The sequence below is a fragment of the Cajanus cajan genome, chromosome 10 (genome assembly GCF_000230855.2).
Source record: "Cajanus cajan strain Asha chromosome 10, NIPB_CcT2T_4, whole genome shotgun sequence".
In the NCBI taxonomy this organism is placed as follows: domain Eukaryota; kingdom Viridiplantae; phylum Streptophyta; class Magnoliopsida; order Fabales; family Fabaceae; genus Cajanus; species Cajanus cajan.
In genome coordinates, this window is record NC_138526.1 from 46,280,125 (window position 1) to 46,296,291 (window position 16,167).

Sequence of the window (16,167 nt, forward strand, 5' to 3'; positions counted from 1 at the left end):
AAAATTTTAAGTAGTATACTGTTAGGTACAGCTGCGTACAGCTGCCACCACCTTTCGGTGGTTTTCTAATTTTATATTAGAAGCGGGTCCCACATAATAATAAAATAATATTAAAAGTTTAGGAGAAATTACGAAAATGCCATTGGGACTTTCCTATAAATAGGGAAGCTGAAAATCATAATTTTCATCCCAAATCTTCTTCTCTTCTCTCTTCCTCTCTTATACACCTTGAGATCTGTTCTCGGTAGTAGTAGTCTCCTAATAGAAAGGAGTAAGTTATAGAGAGAGAAGTGTTGTAATTTCCTCCCTTTCAGTAAATAATATTTTTACTGTGGTTATTTTCTCCCTTGTCTCTTTTTTACTCATCTCTTGTTTTAGCTGTGAGTAACTATTAAGCCTACTCTGGACCTAACAGTGGTATCAGAGCCACTAGGTTGTTTATTATTCCGCTGTGGTGTACATTGGTATAGTGTCGGAGAAAATTTCTTAGTATGCTCTGTGGCTGCAGTATTGTCTGATCAGTCACATCAGAAAAGAATTATTCTTGTTACTGGATTTTATCATTGTTCCAGTAGGCGGTACTATTCTAGTGGAAGTTACTTAAGTCGGTTTAATAGAAGAAATTATGGCAGCAAAGTTTGAGATAGAGAAGTTCAACGGGAACAATTTTTCCCTGTGGAAATTGAAGATAAGAGCAATTTTGAGAAAAGACAACTGTCTTAAAGCAATTGAAGGCAGGCCATCAGATATTACTGATGAAAAGTGGAGAGAAATGGATGACAATGCTGTTGCCAATTTGCACTTAGCAATGGCTGATTCAGTTTTGTCGAGCATAGCAGAGAAGACAACTGCAAAGGAGATTTGGGACACGCTCGTAAAATTATACGAGGTCAAGTCACTTCACACCAGAATATTCTTAAAGAGGAAACTCTACACTCTTCGAATGAGTGAGTCCACAGCAGTGACGGACCACATCAACAATCTGAATACGCTATTTGCTCAACTTTCAACAGCTGATTTCAACATAGTGGAAAATGAACGTGCGGAGCTTCTACTTCAGAGTTTACCAGATTCATATGATCAACTCATCATCAACATAACAAACAATAATGTTGTTGGTCGTCTATCCTTTGAGGATATTGCCGGAGCTATTCTTGAAGAAGAGTCCAGGCGAAAGAATAAGGAAGACAGACTGGAAAGTTCAAAGCAAGCAGAAGCTTTGACGATGATGAGAGGAAGATCAATGGAACGTGGCTCCAGTGGGAGTCAAAATCATGGTAGATCAAAATCTCGAGGAAGGAAGAACCTCAAATGCTATAATTGTGGCATGAGAGGGCACATGAAGAAAGATTGTTGGCACAAGAAGAGTGGAGGAGGGAAGAATTTTGAAGCGTCAACCTCTCAAGGTTGTGTTGCTAGTACCCAAGAAGATGGAGAAATCTTGTACAGTGAAGCAATAAGTTCCAGAGGCGAAAAACAACTCCATGAATGTTGGATATTGGATTCAGGTGCAACCTGGCACATGACTCCAAATAGAGATTGGTTTTGCACTTATGAATCAATCTCAGGAGGATCCGTATTTATGGGAAATGATCATGCTTTGGAAATTGCTGGAGTTGGTACTATCAAATTAAAAATGTATGATGGTACTGTTCGTACAATTCAAGGGGTACGACATGTGAAGGGCTTGAAAAAGAATCTATTGTCCATTGGGCAACTAGATGATCTCAAGTGCAAGATCCACGTTGAAGGTGGAATCTTGAAGGTAGTTAAAGGCAATTTGGTGGTGATGAAAGCTGAGAAGATCACATCAAATCTATACTTGCTCTTGGGAGAAACGTTGCAAGAAGCAGATGCATCAGTTGCAGCAATAAGTCAAGAAGAGGCAACGATGATGTGGCATCGTAGACTAGGACATATGTCAGAGCGAGGCCTGAAAATTCTTGCGGAACGTAATCTCTTGTCAGGGCTTAAAATGGTAACCTTACCATTTTGTGAGCACTGTGTGACAAGCAAGCAACATAGATTACAATTTGTCAAAGTAACTACAAGGAGCAAACACATACTTGACTTGATCCATTCTGATGTCTGGGAATCACCAGAAATTTCCATGGGAGGAGCAAAATATTTTGTATCATTTATTGATGATTATTCCCGGAGATTGTGGGTGTACCCAATCAAGAAGAAGTCAGATGTGTTCCCAGTATTCAAGGAATTTAAAGCACAAGTAGAACTTGATACTGGAAAAAGGATTAAGTGCTTAAGGACAGACAATGGAGGAGAATATATAGATGGTGATTTTCTGGCATTCTGCAAGCAAGAGGGTATCAAGAGGCAATTTACAGTTGCTCATACACCTCAGCAGAATGGGGTAGCAGAGCGGATGAATCGAACTCTTCTAGAAAGGACAAGAGCTATGTTGAGAACTGCAGGATTAGCCAAGTCTTTCTGGGCAGAAGCAGTCAAAACTGCTTGTTATTTGATCAATCGCTCACCATCAACAGCAATTGGTTTGAAGACACCAATGGAGATGTGGAATGGAAAACCATCAAATTATTCTTCATTACATGTGTTTGGATGTCCGGTGTACGTGATGTACAACTCCCAAGAAAGAACAAAGCTGGACCCAAAATCCAGGAAATGTATATTCTTGGGTTATGCTGACAATGTTAAGGGGTATCGCTTGTGGGATCCCACTGCCCGCAAGGTTGTTGTCAGCAGGGATGTAGTCTTTGCAGAAACTGAACTGCAAAAGGAGCAGGAGAATGACAGCACTATCAAAGACACTAGTATAGTGGAGATAGGAGGAAAGTCTAAAAAGGATGACACCTCTGAAGCAGAACAAGAGCATGAGGAACAAGAACCAGATGAAGCCAATGATGAAGAAGTTCAACAAATAAGACGTGAGAGAAGGAGACCATCTTGGCATTCAGACTATGTTATGGCAAGTCATGATGCGTACTGTCTCTTAACTGAAGAAGGAGAACCATCAACCTTTCAAGAGGCGTTGAGGAGTTCTGATGTTTCTCAGTGGATGGCAGCAATGCATGAAGAAATAGAGGCCTTACATAGAAATAAAACATGGGAACTTGTTGATCTTCCAAAAGGTCGAAAAGCCATTGGTTGCAAATGGGTCTATAAGATCAAACGTGATGGCAATGATCAAGTGGAGAGATATCGTGCAAGATTGGTGGTTAAGGGATATGCTCAGAAAGCGGGCATTGATTTTAACGAGATATTCTCGCCAGTTGTCCGATTAACCACAATCAGAGTTGTTCTGGCTATGTGTGCTGCATTTAATTTACATCTTGAGCAACTTGATGTAAAGACTGCTTTTCTTCATGGGGAACTCCAAGAAGAAATATATATGCTCCAACCAGAAGGCTTTAAAGAACAAGGAAAAGAAAACTTGGTTTGTAGGTTGACCAAATCTCTGTACGGTTTAAAGCAGGCGCCAAGGTGTTGGTATAAGAGATTTGATTCCTTCATTATTAGCCTTGGTTACAACAGACTGAGTTCAGACCATTGTACGTACTACAATAGGTTTGATGACAATGATTTCATCATCTTGCTGCTGTATGTGGATGACATGTTGGTGGTAGGCCCCAACAAAGATCAGATCCAAGAATTAAAGGCACAATTGGCTAGGGAGTTTGATATGAAGGACTTGGGACCAGCAAACAAGATTTTAGGGATGCAAATTCACCGAGACGGAAAAAACAGGAGGATTTGGCTTTCTCAGAAGAATTATTTATTGAAAGTCTTGCAGCGCTTCAACATGCAAGACTGTAAGCCAATTTCTACCCCACTTTCTGTCAATTACAAATTATCCTCAAGTATGAGTCCTAGCAATGAAGCAGAGAGGATGGAAATGTCTCGAGTGCCGTATGCATCAGCGGTGGGAAGCCTTATGTATGCCATGATTTGTACGAGACCAGACATTGCACAAGCAGTGGGAGCGGTCAGTAGGTTTATGGCAGATCCTGGTAGAGAGCATTGGAGTATTGTAAAGAGGATCCTTAGATATATCAAAGGAACCTCAGATGTTGCATTATGTTTTGAAGGATCGGAGTTTTTTGTCAAAGGCTATGTTGATTCAGATTTTGCAGGAGATCTGGATAAAAGAAAATCTACTACTGGTTATGTGTTTACACTTGCTGGAGGAGCAGTGAGCTGGTTGTCTAAGTTACAGACTGTTGTAGCTCTATCTACTACAGAAGCTGAATACATGGCAGCTACGCAAGCATGCAAGGAAGCAATCTGGATTCAAAGGTTACTGGAAGAACTCGGGCACAAGCAGGAGAAAATTACTGTGTATTGTGACAGTCAGAGTGCCTTGCACATTGCAAGGAATCCAGCCTTTCATTCCAGGACAAAACACATAGGAATTCAATATCACTTTGTTCGTGAAGTAGTAGAAGAAGGAAAAGTGGATATGCAGAAGATCCATACAAAAGACAACATAGCAGACGTAATGACAAAGCCTGTCAACACTGACAAGTTTACATGGTGTCGATCCTTATTTGGCCTATTGAAGACATAAGCAACATGAAGTATCAATGGTGTGAAGATATGATTAACTTAATCATAATCTTCAAGTGGGAGAAATGTTAGGTACAGCTGCGTACAGCTGCCACCACCTTTCGGTGGTTTTCTAATTTTATATTAGAAGCGGGTCCCACATAATAATAAAATAATATTAAAAGTTTAGGAGAAATTACGAAAATGCCATTGGGACTTTCCTATAAATAGGGAAGCTGAAAATCATAATTTTCATCCCAAATCTTCTTCTCTTCTCTCTTCCTCTCTTATACACCTTGAGATCTGTTCTCGGTAGTAGTAGTCTCCTAATAGAAAGGAGTAAGTTATAGAGAGAGAAGTGTTGTAATTTCCTCCCTTTCAGTAAATAATATTTTTACTGTGGTTATTTTCTCCCTTGTCTCTTTTTTACTCATCTCTTGTTTTAGCTGTGAGTAACTATTAAGCCTACTCTGGACCTAACATATACATACACCGTATCCGATTTAGATAGATCCTACGTACTTTTGGTAAGTTTATACTATTACTATGATAAGAATATATCATTCACGTACTTCTTTTTCTCCCCATCCTCGTGAATTAAATTGAATTGTAATGATTTTGAAGACGAGTTGGATCCCACTGTTTCCCTCTTTCTTTTTTTATTTATTTTTTATTTTTTCATGCTAATTTAACAAGTTGAACCAAGATTCCAAAGTGCGAGGGTGACAATTCAAAAGGGATAAAGAATGAATCCAATTGAAAATAAAATTCTCGTGTCTTGGCCTTACGTAACACCAAAAAATTCTCTTCAGCAAAAAGTCCAAAGAGGGCATCTTTAATTTTACGGGGAAGATTTGCATCCTTCCATTTAAATTTTAAACTTCTCTAGATGTATACATGCACGAGTAATTCTTATACACGAAATTTAACTTATGGACAAAAATAAGTAATTTTGTATAATTAACTATGTTATTAGAATAAAATATCCATTAATTTTATTAATAATGAATTTTTACATGATAATATGACTAATCACTTTTATTAAAATATTAACAATTTTTTTTATCTACAATACTCAAATATGAAATCTTGTTTAAGAAAATTGAAATCAGTTTCACTTACACCAACAAAAATATATATTTTTAAACATGACACACGATATTACAAGATTTTTATTATTGATTGAGCAATTAAGCCAGCCGGCCAAGAATTGGCTTTTTTCTTGTCTATTCTTTATCAATATTGAATGTGAAATCAAAAGTTCATAGAAAGAAAACAATGTTAAACTTATTCCAAAAGCAACATTAAATACTACATCTGTATGTTAATTAACAAGTTGCGACTGATCGATGAGAATGATGAAGAGAAACTATCATAGTCAATTCTTTCTTTGAGTGAATACAAGCTGCAAAACGAATGACAGCGTGGCCCCTTTGTTTTTAGGTGTGGAGTTTTTATTATCTTAATGTAGAACAGTTTTTCAACCCAAAAAAAATAGTTAGAATTTTTTTTTGTCAAATTCTCTTGAGGGATATTTTATTTAAAAACCTAAAGCATCAATCTTCTTACAACCATTAAAGTACATGTACAAAATCCCATTTTCCATGTTGTTTGTCCTAAGTTCTGGTTAATCTCATGTATTTAAAAATGTATATTTCCTTGATGAAAATAATGGGGTGTTTACATACTAGAGAAAAATAAATACCAAACAAAAAAGAAAAAGAAAAAGCAAGAGATCTTAAAAATAATGTAATGAAAAATAGAGAAAATGTTTTAAAACAGTGTAAAAACAATCTATATGTATCTAATTGATTTTTTTTGTTTAAAAGGTATATAATTAGAGATGAAGAGTATAAATATAAGGGAGTATTTAAAAAGAAATTTGTCTCCCATTCTTAGATAATAAGTTATGAGCGAACTCAATTCTACAAAATAAATTTATAAAATAAGAGTTATTTTTTACTCAATTTTATATATTTTTTATTTATTTTGTCTCTAGTCAATATAATATTTCAATTTTTTTCAATACATTTCATAAAATTCAATACTATTATATTGATATGTGAATAAATAGTACATAACATTTTTTAATGATTTAAGATAAACGAGACTTTGATTTTTTTCTAATACACTTTACACCAAATATTATTAAACTTAGTATATGGATAAATTATAGATAATCATTTTTAATGATATAGAATATGCGATATTTGAATTTTTTTCAATATCTACTTCATTTTTTTAATCATATTATTAATAAGAAGTATTTATCAATTTTATTAATGAGTAATTTTTTCAACAAAATTTGAATAGCTTACTAAAAAAATCGAATAAAATTTAACTCAAATGAGTCGAATTATGCCGTCTAAGTCACTACTAGAAAAATGTCATTTTCTTGCAAATTTTCCTGTAAAAATATATTCGCAAAATTTTTTTGCAAATTTTCCTATAGAAAAATATTCGCAGATATTTCTTACAAATTTTGCTACAATTTTAATGATCATAGAAATTTTTTTCCATGGTAAAAATTTGTAGAAAATATTGTAAGAATTTTATTTTGTTTCTTGCAGATTTTCTTCCAAAAATAAATTTGCAAGTAATGTTTACTAAATGGTAGAAAAATTTTGCAGGTAACTTTTCCTGCGAATTTTCCTGCAAATTTTAATCCACAGGAAAAATAAAAAAAATTAAAATTTATAAGTTTAATATTTTAAAAAAATTTCAAGTCCCACGTCGATTGAAAATAAAACAATTAAAGAGTATATAAGTTGGGGCAACACTTACCTTACAAGTTAATTTATATGGTTGAGTGTTAGGCTTATAATCTTATATCTTAGAATTTAAAAGATTATGTATCACATGTTGGAGGCATGGAAACAAATGCTTCGAATGAATTCATTCTGAACAATTGAAAGTTCAAGAATTATTGATAGAATTTATAGTAATTTCTTTAATTTTTTTGTAAAAAATATTCCGCATAATTTTTTTTACAGGAAACTTTCCTGCAATCTTTTTTTGCGGAAAATTTTCCTGCAAATTTTTTTCGCAAGAAATTTTGTAAGAAAATTTCCTGCAAATTTTAAAATTTATAAAAATATATTATTCACGAAAGTATTACCTGCAAATAAAATTTTGTAAAAAATTTATAGAAATAATATTTTGTGCGAATATTTCATAAAAATTTGTAAGAAAAATTAGATGTAATGAGAGAAATTAGTAGTGAGTCTCTGACTTAGGTTGGCATCGGCAGTTGGGGGTCTTAAAAGAACTTGTGCTCTTTCCATGTGAGCCCAAGCTCATGTGCCAGTGGCCATAATTGCAAGTACAAGAATCATTCATAACTATAAAAATGAAAATTAATCCTAATAGTAATAAAATTAAAAGTACACACACTTGTCCCAAAATCTACAACAATCTGCCTTATAAAAAATGATTAGAGCAAAAAGCTGTTTGGTTGACTGTACTATAGTATAATGCTCTGAATAAGATGCAATTTTGGGGTCTGTGTTTAACGCTATGGTTGTTGAAGTATACTAAACAATCTTTCATTATTAATGTTACATCACGTGGACTTTATGGAGGACAAATTTATAGGAACTTCATATTCAATGCCCATGGCTGTTACTGCAACTGTAAGGGCCACAATCTTTTGCAGGGGAGGTTTCACCAAACAACACACTTTAATGCCCACCATGTTTGCTTACAAAACCACATTGAATAAACATTCTTTGTAACCATGACTTTTATTTTTCATTAGAATTTCCAACTATCCTTGCAGTTTTAGATTTTTTTAGTCAATTATAGGACTAATTTTATAGCGTAACCATACTTAAATATCATTTTTTTCATTTAAGAAAGTGTTTCATATAAATCAAACTCAAATCTTCTCTTACAATATTAAAAAATGTTATCAAAAGATATCCTACTACTATTAAAATCATATTTTCATAGGTATAACTACTTAAGGAGATCTTTGATGTTAGAAGTGAAATTTCTCCAATAAGACTATGTTAATCCTCATTTCAACAAATAAAACTTTGGTACAAATTGTACATTAATAAACTTTGATTAACCACTAAGTAAATAATTATATTTTATTATTTGAGGATCTCTAATTTATTAATGACTTCATGCTCAATAATTTTGGAATGTCATCCTCTACCTATTATTCTTACTCATAAAAAAAATGTTATTGAATATTAAATAATATTTATATATAGATCTAATTGGATAAACTACTTCATAAGTATTTTTAAGAAGAAAAAAAAGTTGAAAGAAATTAATATGTATAAATTTCGTATATTAATTTTTTCAAAGTATATTTTCATTATGTATATTTTAGTATAAAACTTTCTCTAAAAAGACCCGGAGGTTATCATAGTTCAAAACATTCAACGAGTGTTAAAATTGATCTCCTCTTATTCCTAAGACGATATTATGGATGTGAATCCCTTGTTTCTCATGATAAATCATATTGTATTATTATTGTCATTAATAGGTCAGTAAATCCTAACATTTATGATCGTTATTGTATTTATTCTGTAAATCATAGCACTTTGTCTTAGTTACTAGTTGGAATGGTTTGAAAATTGACCGAGTCTTATTATTTTAATTTATAATAAATTTATTTTATCTTTTCTCCTTATTTATTTTTTCTAGAAATATTTTGTGAAAAAACTATTCAAACAAATCAGACCAAATGTATTATCCGCAACTTTAAGGCACAAGAAACAGAACTTTTTCCACTTCTGGCAATAATACAAAGCGTTTTCTTCAAACAAAAAACATGACTAGCTTGAGATATACGTTTGTCAGAAGCATAATTCCAACATGGTTTGGGTACTCACCATGATTTATGATGGTGGAACAAGAATTAAAGTAAATAAAGGAAAATCAAACTAATAAAATAAATTAAACAGTTAGGTTTAGTTTTTGCCCCTTAATTAGATCATTAATTTTCTTTATTTGCATTTGCTAATTCATCTTATATATTAAGAGTGTATTTGAATATAAGTTAGAAATATTTTTGAAGTTTGTTTTAATTAAAAATAAGTAATATTTTTTGTTGAGAAATTATTAAAAACACTTATGAAATTATATAATCAGACTTTAAATATTTTTATACACTACTTGTACTTGATGATCATAACAAAATATCAGTATGAATTAAGTAATTCTCACTGTAGGTATCATCTTACAGCTAATTATGAAATAAATAATTAAGAATTTGTTTAGATACAAGCAAGAAAACTTTTTAAAGTTTCTCCACTAAAAATAAAAATTATTTTTAAGTAGAGAAATTCTTAAAAATATTTTCAAATTTTTATCTAAACAGACTCTAACAATTTTGGTTGCCATTCTTTTGCTGCAATAATCAGACATTGGAACTCAGATGAAATAAAATTGATGATATAAAGAAGATCATAGACAAAGGGACCTAAATTCTCGACCAAATTTTCTATTATTTTTTCCTCAGTTCATAATTTCCTAGGCTGGATCTGTATAATTAGTAATCAAGACTAAAACGACATCTGATCTCCTTAAGCATGTGCAATTTTAGTCTTCCAAGCTAATCTCCTCAAAAGATGGTAAAAAAATGCAACGCACGATCTAAATAATAAATGTCTTGTTGAGAAAGACAATTTAAAAACTTTGTTAGGATTTTGTTGTTTCTTTGAAGTTTGGCAAATAGTCCTTTTTCTTGTTAACTGATAGTTACATTTATTTTAATTCATGAAAATGACACTTAAAAATTCCAATGTGTTCTTCAACCCTCAAAATATTCCGTCATGAATCATGATAAAAGAAAATGTTTAAATTACACGTCATAATGTCGGCAACAAATAACAATCAACATCAGCAACCAAGATTAATTGCACCATTGAATTTAATGTGAGAACTCTAAATAGAATAGCAAATCCATTACTTTAAGTTATAAAAAAAAACAGCACAAGAGCAGTTCAACCCAACAAAGGAAAAATTAAAACATGAGAGAAAAGATTTGGTAGAAGAGTAGTCCATAGGTTTAATTGATTAAAATTATAATGAAATTGAATTACGATCAAGGATTCAGAGTGTTAAGCAATTTTGACTTTAATTTCCCGTACAGTTTTACCTATAAACCCAAAAAAAAAAAAAAAAAAAAAACAGCTTGTACTACTAAAAAAACTGACTGACCACATTTTGTTACAACCTAGTATGCATTTGAAAAGTCAATATTGCTTTTAAGAGTAAAATTCGTTTTGATTTAAAACAACGATTTCCTTCCCCCAGTAATTTTGATGTCTTCCACGACTTTTCTTAAAGAAGCTATTAGACTAGAAAGAAGTCAACAGGACAGTTTAGGAAAGAAATAAATACTAAACTAAATTGAGACGCGTTAAATCCATCCATCGAAAAATAATAATAATAGGACAAACCTTAGGTAATAATTGTGAGATAAGCACAAAAATAATCCATTCATTGGTTATGAGATTACTAATTTTGCGATAAGAACAAAATTTTAGGATTTTAATGAAAATAATTGAGTTTTGAGTGTGAAACCTATAAAACTTTTAAAATTGAAAGTGACTTTAGAGATCATCAAAATTCAAAAAACAATCGATTATTCTATATTTACTTTTAAAATATCATTTGTAGATACAAATTAATTCTCTAATATCAAATCTTTCAACCGCTCTCACACTTGAAAAACCTTTGTTTTACTTCTTCTAATACTTCCATATAGAACACTTCAATTTAAACCAGTCATACTACAGGAGCAGAAGGATAATAATTAAATAGACGTGTTAGTGCAAAATACTATATATGTTTATTTTCGCTGTAATTTTACTACTTTCATATGCAATTCTCAAATGATTCGCTCCACTACCTCTTCTTCAAATGGGCCGAGCCCAGGTAACACTAAAGGTGAACCCCAAAATTAACATATGGATTGAAATTGCTAGCAGCCTGGGTTAAAAGATGCTATTTTTATCCATCATTGCAAAGGATTGAAATTACAAGTTATGTTTCCTATCCTTCTAAATGAAAAATAGGCATTACAAGAAATATATCTTCTAATTACTTCATTAATGTATGAATTATTTTTAAATAAGAATAATAAGAAATGAAACAAACAAATTAAGCAATTTAATTCATATTGCTTTCATTATGGTAAACATAGTATACAAGATAATATATTTCTACATTATTACCATTTACTATATTTCATCAGTACCTAGAACAAAAGTGCTTCTCCATAAAATGTTTAAATATATTTTTTTTCACTATTCATTTGCTTCAATACACTAATAGAATTGTTTCACAATCACATATACTAGTTATATACAACAATGAAAAAGAGGCAGAGAAGAAACAACTAAAACTTCTAGGCTTTAGTGCGTATTTAATTCAACTTATTTTAAAGAAAAACTAACTCATTTTTACCAACTTTTCACAGAATTATTGAAAAACATACTATAGTAACAAACATGCTATTCTTACTTGACGATGACACATTCGTCATACTGCAATAGTAGGACAAGCCCACACCATTACCAATTCCAACCCAAAGATTGTATATAGCAGCTTTCTGATTTCCTTTATAATAGTTAACTATCACAGAGAAACATCGTTTGAGGGACAAACACACCAAATGTTCCCCAAAATTTTTGTTCGAAAATCACATCATTCACATTAATGATCACAAGAAAAATGGTAAACTGGGCCTTCCGGGCAACTAATCTAACCACAAATATTAAAACGGTAAAAATCAAGTGCAACATCGATAGAATCACTCTTCCATGGCATGATTCTCCTCTGATTGCTTTTGGGAAACCTTGACTTTGATCTTTGGCAAAGTGAGAGATGGATCCTGTTGAAGCACGGAAGGAGCTTTGACCAAACTGATGCTCTGCTCCAACTCCTTCACTGCCTCCCTCTGCAGCTTCTCCTTTTTGCCTTTCATCCTATTCAAGTTTTTACAAAAGGTCAGCAAAAAAGCCAAAAGAAAACAACTTGTAAAGCTTTCAAATGTACATATATATATATATATAAGGATCCAAAGAGGACCTATTCTTATGGTGTCTCTCCTCCCTGGTGACTCTGATCTTATCAATCTTAGGAATGGCCTTGAGGACATTCTCCGCAAGATTCCTGTCATATCTTTCAGGCCTGTTTCGCTTTCTCTCAAACTCAAAGGTCGAATCCTAAAACAAAAAATAATAGCTCTAAAATTAGCCCAAACCAAGGCAATTAAAATAAGCAGGAATCTAATAGACTAGGACCCAAATAACTACCTGTGTCATATCCTTTCCATGCACTCGTCGATATGCCTTGGTCCATTTTACCTTACGAGGATTTCTCTTCATTTTAAAGTTCTTGTGGCATTTGGATCTACAAAACCGAAAAATCTGCAAAACGAAAGAAAAAAGAGTCATCAGCAATCTGCACCACTAATGCCATCGGAAAGGAGCTCCACTTTCATAAAACAGTTAATCTCGTCTGATCCAACAAGAACAATCAATTACATAACAAGTAATTCAGAAGTAGCATTTACAGAAATGGACCTGGGGAAGGTAGGAGTAACTTTATTTATTTCATATCTATATCTTAATAAACGAGAAAATCCATTAACTTAGTGTTTAGTTGAAGATAAACGGAGATAACAAAAGGGATTTTTATAAACTTTTATTGTTTGGTTTAATTTTTAGCACGAGAGGGGGAAGGAGACCAAAATTCCTCCTCATCCAATTTTTCCTTCCCTACAATATAGGGGTGATTTTGGACATATTATAAACATTTTGAATATAATAATGTCTCAGATATCCTCATTGTTCTAAAAATCAAAACTTTAAGAGCATAAAAATAAATTAATTTTTAAAGTCCAGCCTCTTCTGTCGTGAACCAAATAAAAAAAAAACTACTACTTCCCTCTATTAAAATCCCTCTTCTTAACAAAATAGAATGACTAATAAAAATCCTTCCCCATTCTTCCCCTCCCCTCCTTCGAACCAAAACAAACCCTAAGAAGAAATAAAGATTATTAGTCCAAAATCCAAAGAGTCATGAAAGAGTGACGTGCATTTTACCTTTGCATCATTACGAACAAACTGGATTCCATGTCCAGGGTATACGGTCGACGAGCAAAACCAGCATTTCTCCAATCTCATTGCACCTCAGATTAGTGCAGCACCTCACTACCAGAGAAAAAAAAAAGAAAAAAAAAAGTTAAAAAACAAACAATAAGGCACAAAATATTATCGCACAAAATCCCAAGAGATACATATTGTTAGCTCCTACATGTATCGTCGAACTATCGCAAGCAGAAACCTCATCAATTAAATAACCTAATGAATCAATAAAATATCAAAAACAGCAACAGACTCAACACGTATTCAATCACTACCATATGCAATAACAAACTATTAACAAGTGAAGAAATAGCATCCAATAGGACCAATCCCCTGAACTGCCAACAAAACACTACTGCTTCGAAGAACTTTAAAAAAGCACAGAAAATTTACAACAATAAAGGACGCATCCCTATTCTCCTACTTAGCATCATCCCAACCGCGATTACAACATTTGAAAACGTAAACAAACAATGATTATAGCATCTAAGGAAATCAGCATAAAATTGTTCAAAATGTTGACCTAAACTATAATATCGACACAATTGGGATTGAAATGTCAAAGTTCGGAAGGCATAAAATTGCACTTACATGATTGCTGCTATGGCTGTCCACGCCACACCTTTGGCTTGCGACTCGCGGTGGCTGTGGATTCGGAAGACAAAAACTGAAAAGCCCTAATTCTAAAACCCTTTTTATTTGTTTTTATTTATTTAACGGGTTAACCCGTTTTATCTCGTATGACCCAACCCAGAACCCGTTTCTGACACCGGCCATTCCCAAGCCCAATGTAGGGTCTTTCTAGTTGCTAATTGCACCCTCTTTTTACTAAGTACATTCCCTTTTTTCTGTTTTTAAAAAATATTACTAAATATATTTTTTTAACCCTAGCTTTTCCACCTATCATGTTTGTTAATTTTTTAATCATATTTCTATAGTTTTTTTTTAATTATTTTTAAAGTTAATCATCTATACATTATTAGTGTAAAAAAATTTTATACGACAATTAATCAGATCTTTTAATAGTATTTTTTTATTTTAATTTGATTAAATAAGTAAATAACATGACATTATTAAAAGATCTAATTAGTTATCAGTGTAAAAAAAAATTTACACTAACAATATATAACAGTATATAAACGATAAACTCAAATTTTTAAACCTTAATATTTTTCTTTCCGATAACACATCGAATCATTTTCATTGCAATAGAGTAGTGATTACTCGAGTAACACAATAAAAATATAAAAAAAAAATGGATAGAATTCACAATTAAAGATCTAACCAAAGAACAGCCACTCCATTTGCTTATCTTCTAATGAATTGCCCCTTGAAAATCAGCCAAGTATCTCCTTAGTATTTTTAAACCCTCATCTTCGTGAAAGTTGTGTTTTCTTACTGATAAATTAACCTGATAGTAATATACGAATCATATAAAATAATTTTATACTATTAAGCAATAAGATATATTATCCTTGTTATAATTTTTTTACTTATAATAAAAGTTAACAATTTACTTATAAATAATAGCTTGTAATATTGTAATATGATAGGTAAAACTATTTTTCAACGTAGTTCTATCTCCCATTTTCTCTTTTTTTTTTTTTTTTTTTTTTTTTGTAACATTGCATTTCAAGGTGTTTCCGACGTGAACTTCATTTATTTTACCTCCTGGCACTAGAAGATTTTCATACGTGGTAAAAATAAGAACAACCAGTAAATTAAATAAACGGACAATGCTGACGAAACAAAGCTATTAACACATTTGTATATATTAGAATTACGAGCATACAATTTTAAGTGACAGATACTTTTGCATTTCAATATTAAGTTGTTAAAGTTACTTAACAAGGCTTATTAAGGAGAAAACAAAAATTTGTCAAAATATAAAAGGAGATGCAATATTGAAAACACATAAGAGATCAACTGTAATTTACTCAAAGAAGAATACCCGAAAAGTTTATAATTTTTATTAAAATACTAAGAATGTTCTTAAGACATCGTTTGAGAGATAAATTTATTTTTAAGAAACTTATATAAATTTGTTATCAATTCATTCATAACATAATTTTTCTTATATCTCAACATAATTTTAAATAAAATATTTAATATATTAAATTTCTTATTAGGATTCATTTAGTGAATAAAATAAGATAAGATAATTATATTATCCATTAATAATTTGTTATTTATAGGTTAATAAGTGATATTTAACTCTCGAGTTTATTTGTTTAAACTTAAAAATAGTATTTTTAAAGAAATGTTTTTCAAAAAAAATAATTTTAAAAAAATAGATAGAAATTATTTCTTAAAAAAGTAGAAAGTTGTTTTTTTTAAAAAAAATTACAAAAAAGTAAAATAAAATAAACTTATTTTATTAAAAATGTTCTATACAAAAATTTAAACAATCAAATCTCTATCTTATTTTATAGGTCTGATGTATTTCTGATTTTGATAAAGAAATTAAATTAGGGAATAACATGATAAAACAATTGTAGGATACATAACTACAGTTCTGAAATTACTTATTAGT

General features: G+C 31.5%; 1 protein-coding gene across 1 annotated transcript; it reads right to left on the reverse strand.

Annotated features, from left to right (window-relative positions):
• Positions 1 to 12,077: 12,077 nt before the first annotated feature.
• On the reverse strand, positions 12,078 to 14,352 carry LOC109811620 (putative ribosome biogenesis protein RLP24). Its single transcript, XM_020375405.3, has 5 exons — positions 14,226 to 14,352; positions 13,593 to 13,700; positions 12,801 to 12,914; positions 12,574 to 12,710; positions 12,078 to 12,470 (listed from the first exon to the last, which is right to left on the reverse strand). The coding sequence occupies exons 2-5, from the start codon at positions 13,671 to 13,673 to the stop codon at positions 12,296 to 12,298; spliced, it is 507 nt and encodes a 168-aa protein (XP_020230994.1). The 5' UTR covers positions 13,674 to 13,700; positions 14,226 to 14,352; the 3' UTR covers positions 12,078 to 12,295.
• Positions 14,353 to 16,167: the final 1,815 nt, after the last annotated feature.

Excerpts from the sequence above, each read along its gene's own strand:
- LOC109811620 (XM_020375405.3), bottom strand. The coding sequence starts at position 13,673 with ATGAGATTGGAGAAATGCTGGTTTTGCTCGTCGACCGTATACCCTGGA. Across the intron at positions 12,915-13,592 it reads TTGTTCGTAATGATGCAAAG|ATTTTTCGGTTTTGTAGATC; the intron begins GTAAAATGCACG and ends TTCGTTTTGCAG. Across the intron at positions 12,471-12,573 it reads GAGAGACACCATAAGAATAG|GATGAAAGGCAAAAAGGAGA; the intron begins GTCCTCTTTGGA and ends AAACTTGAATAG.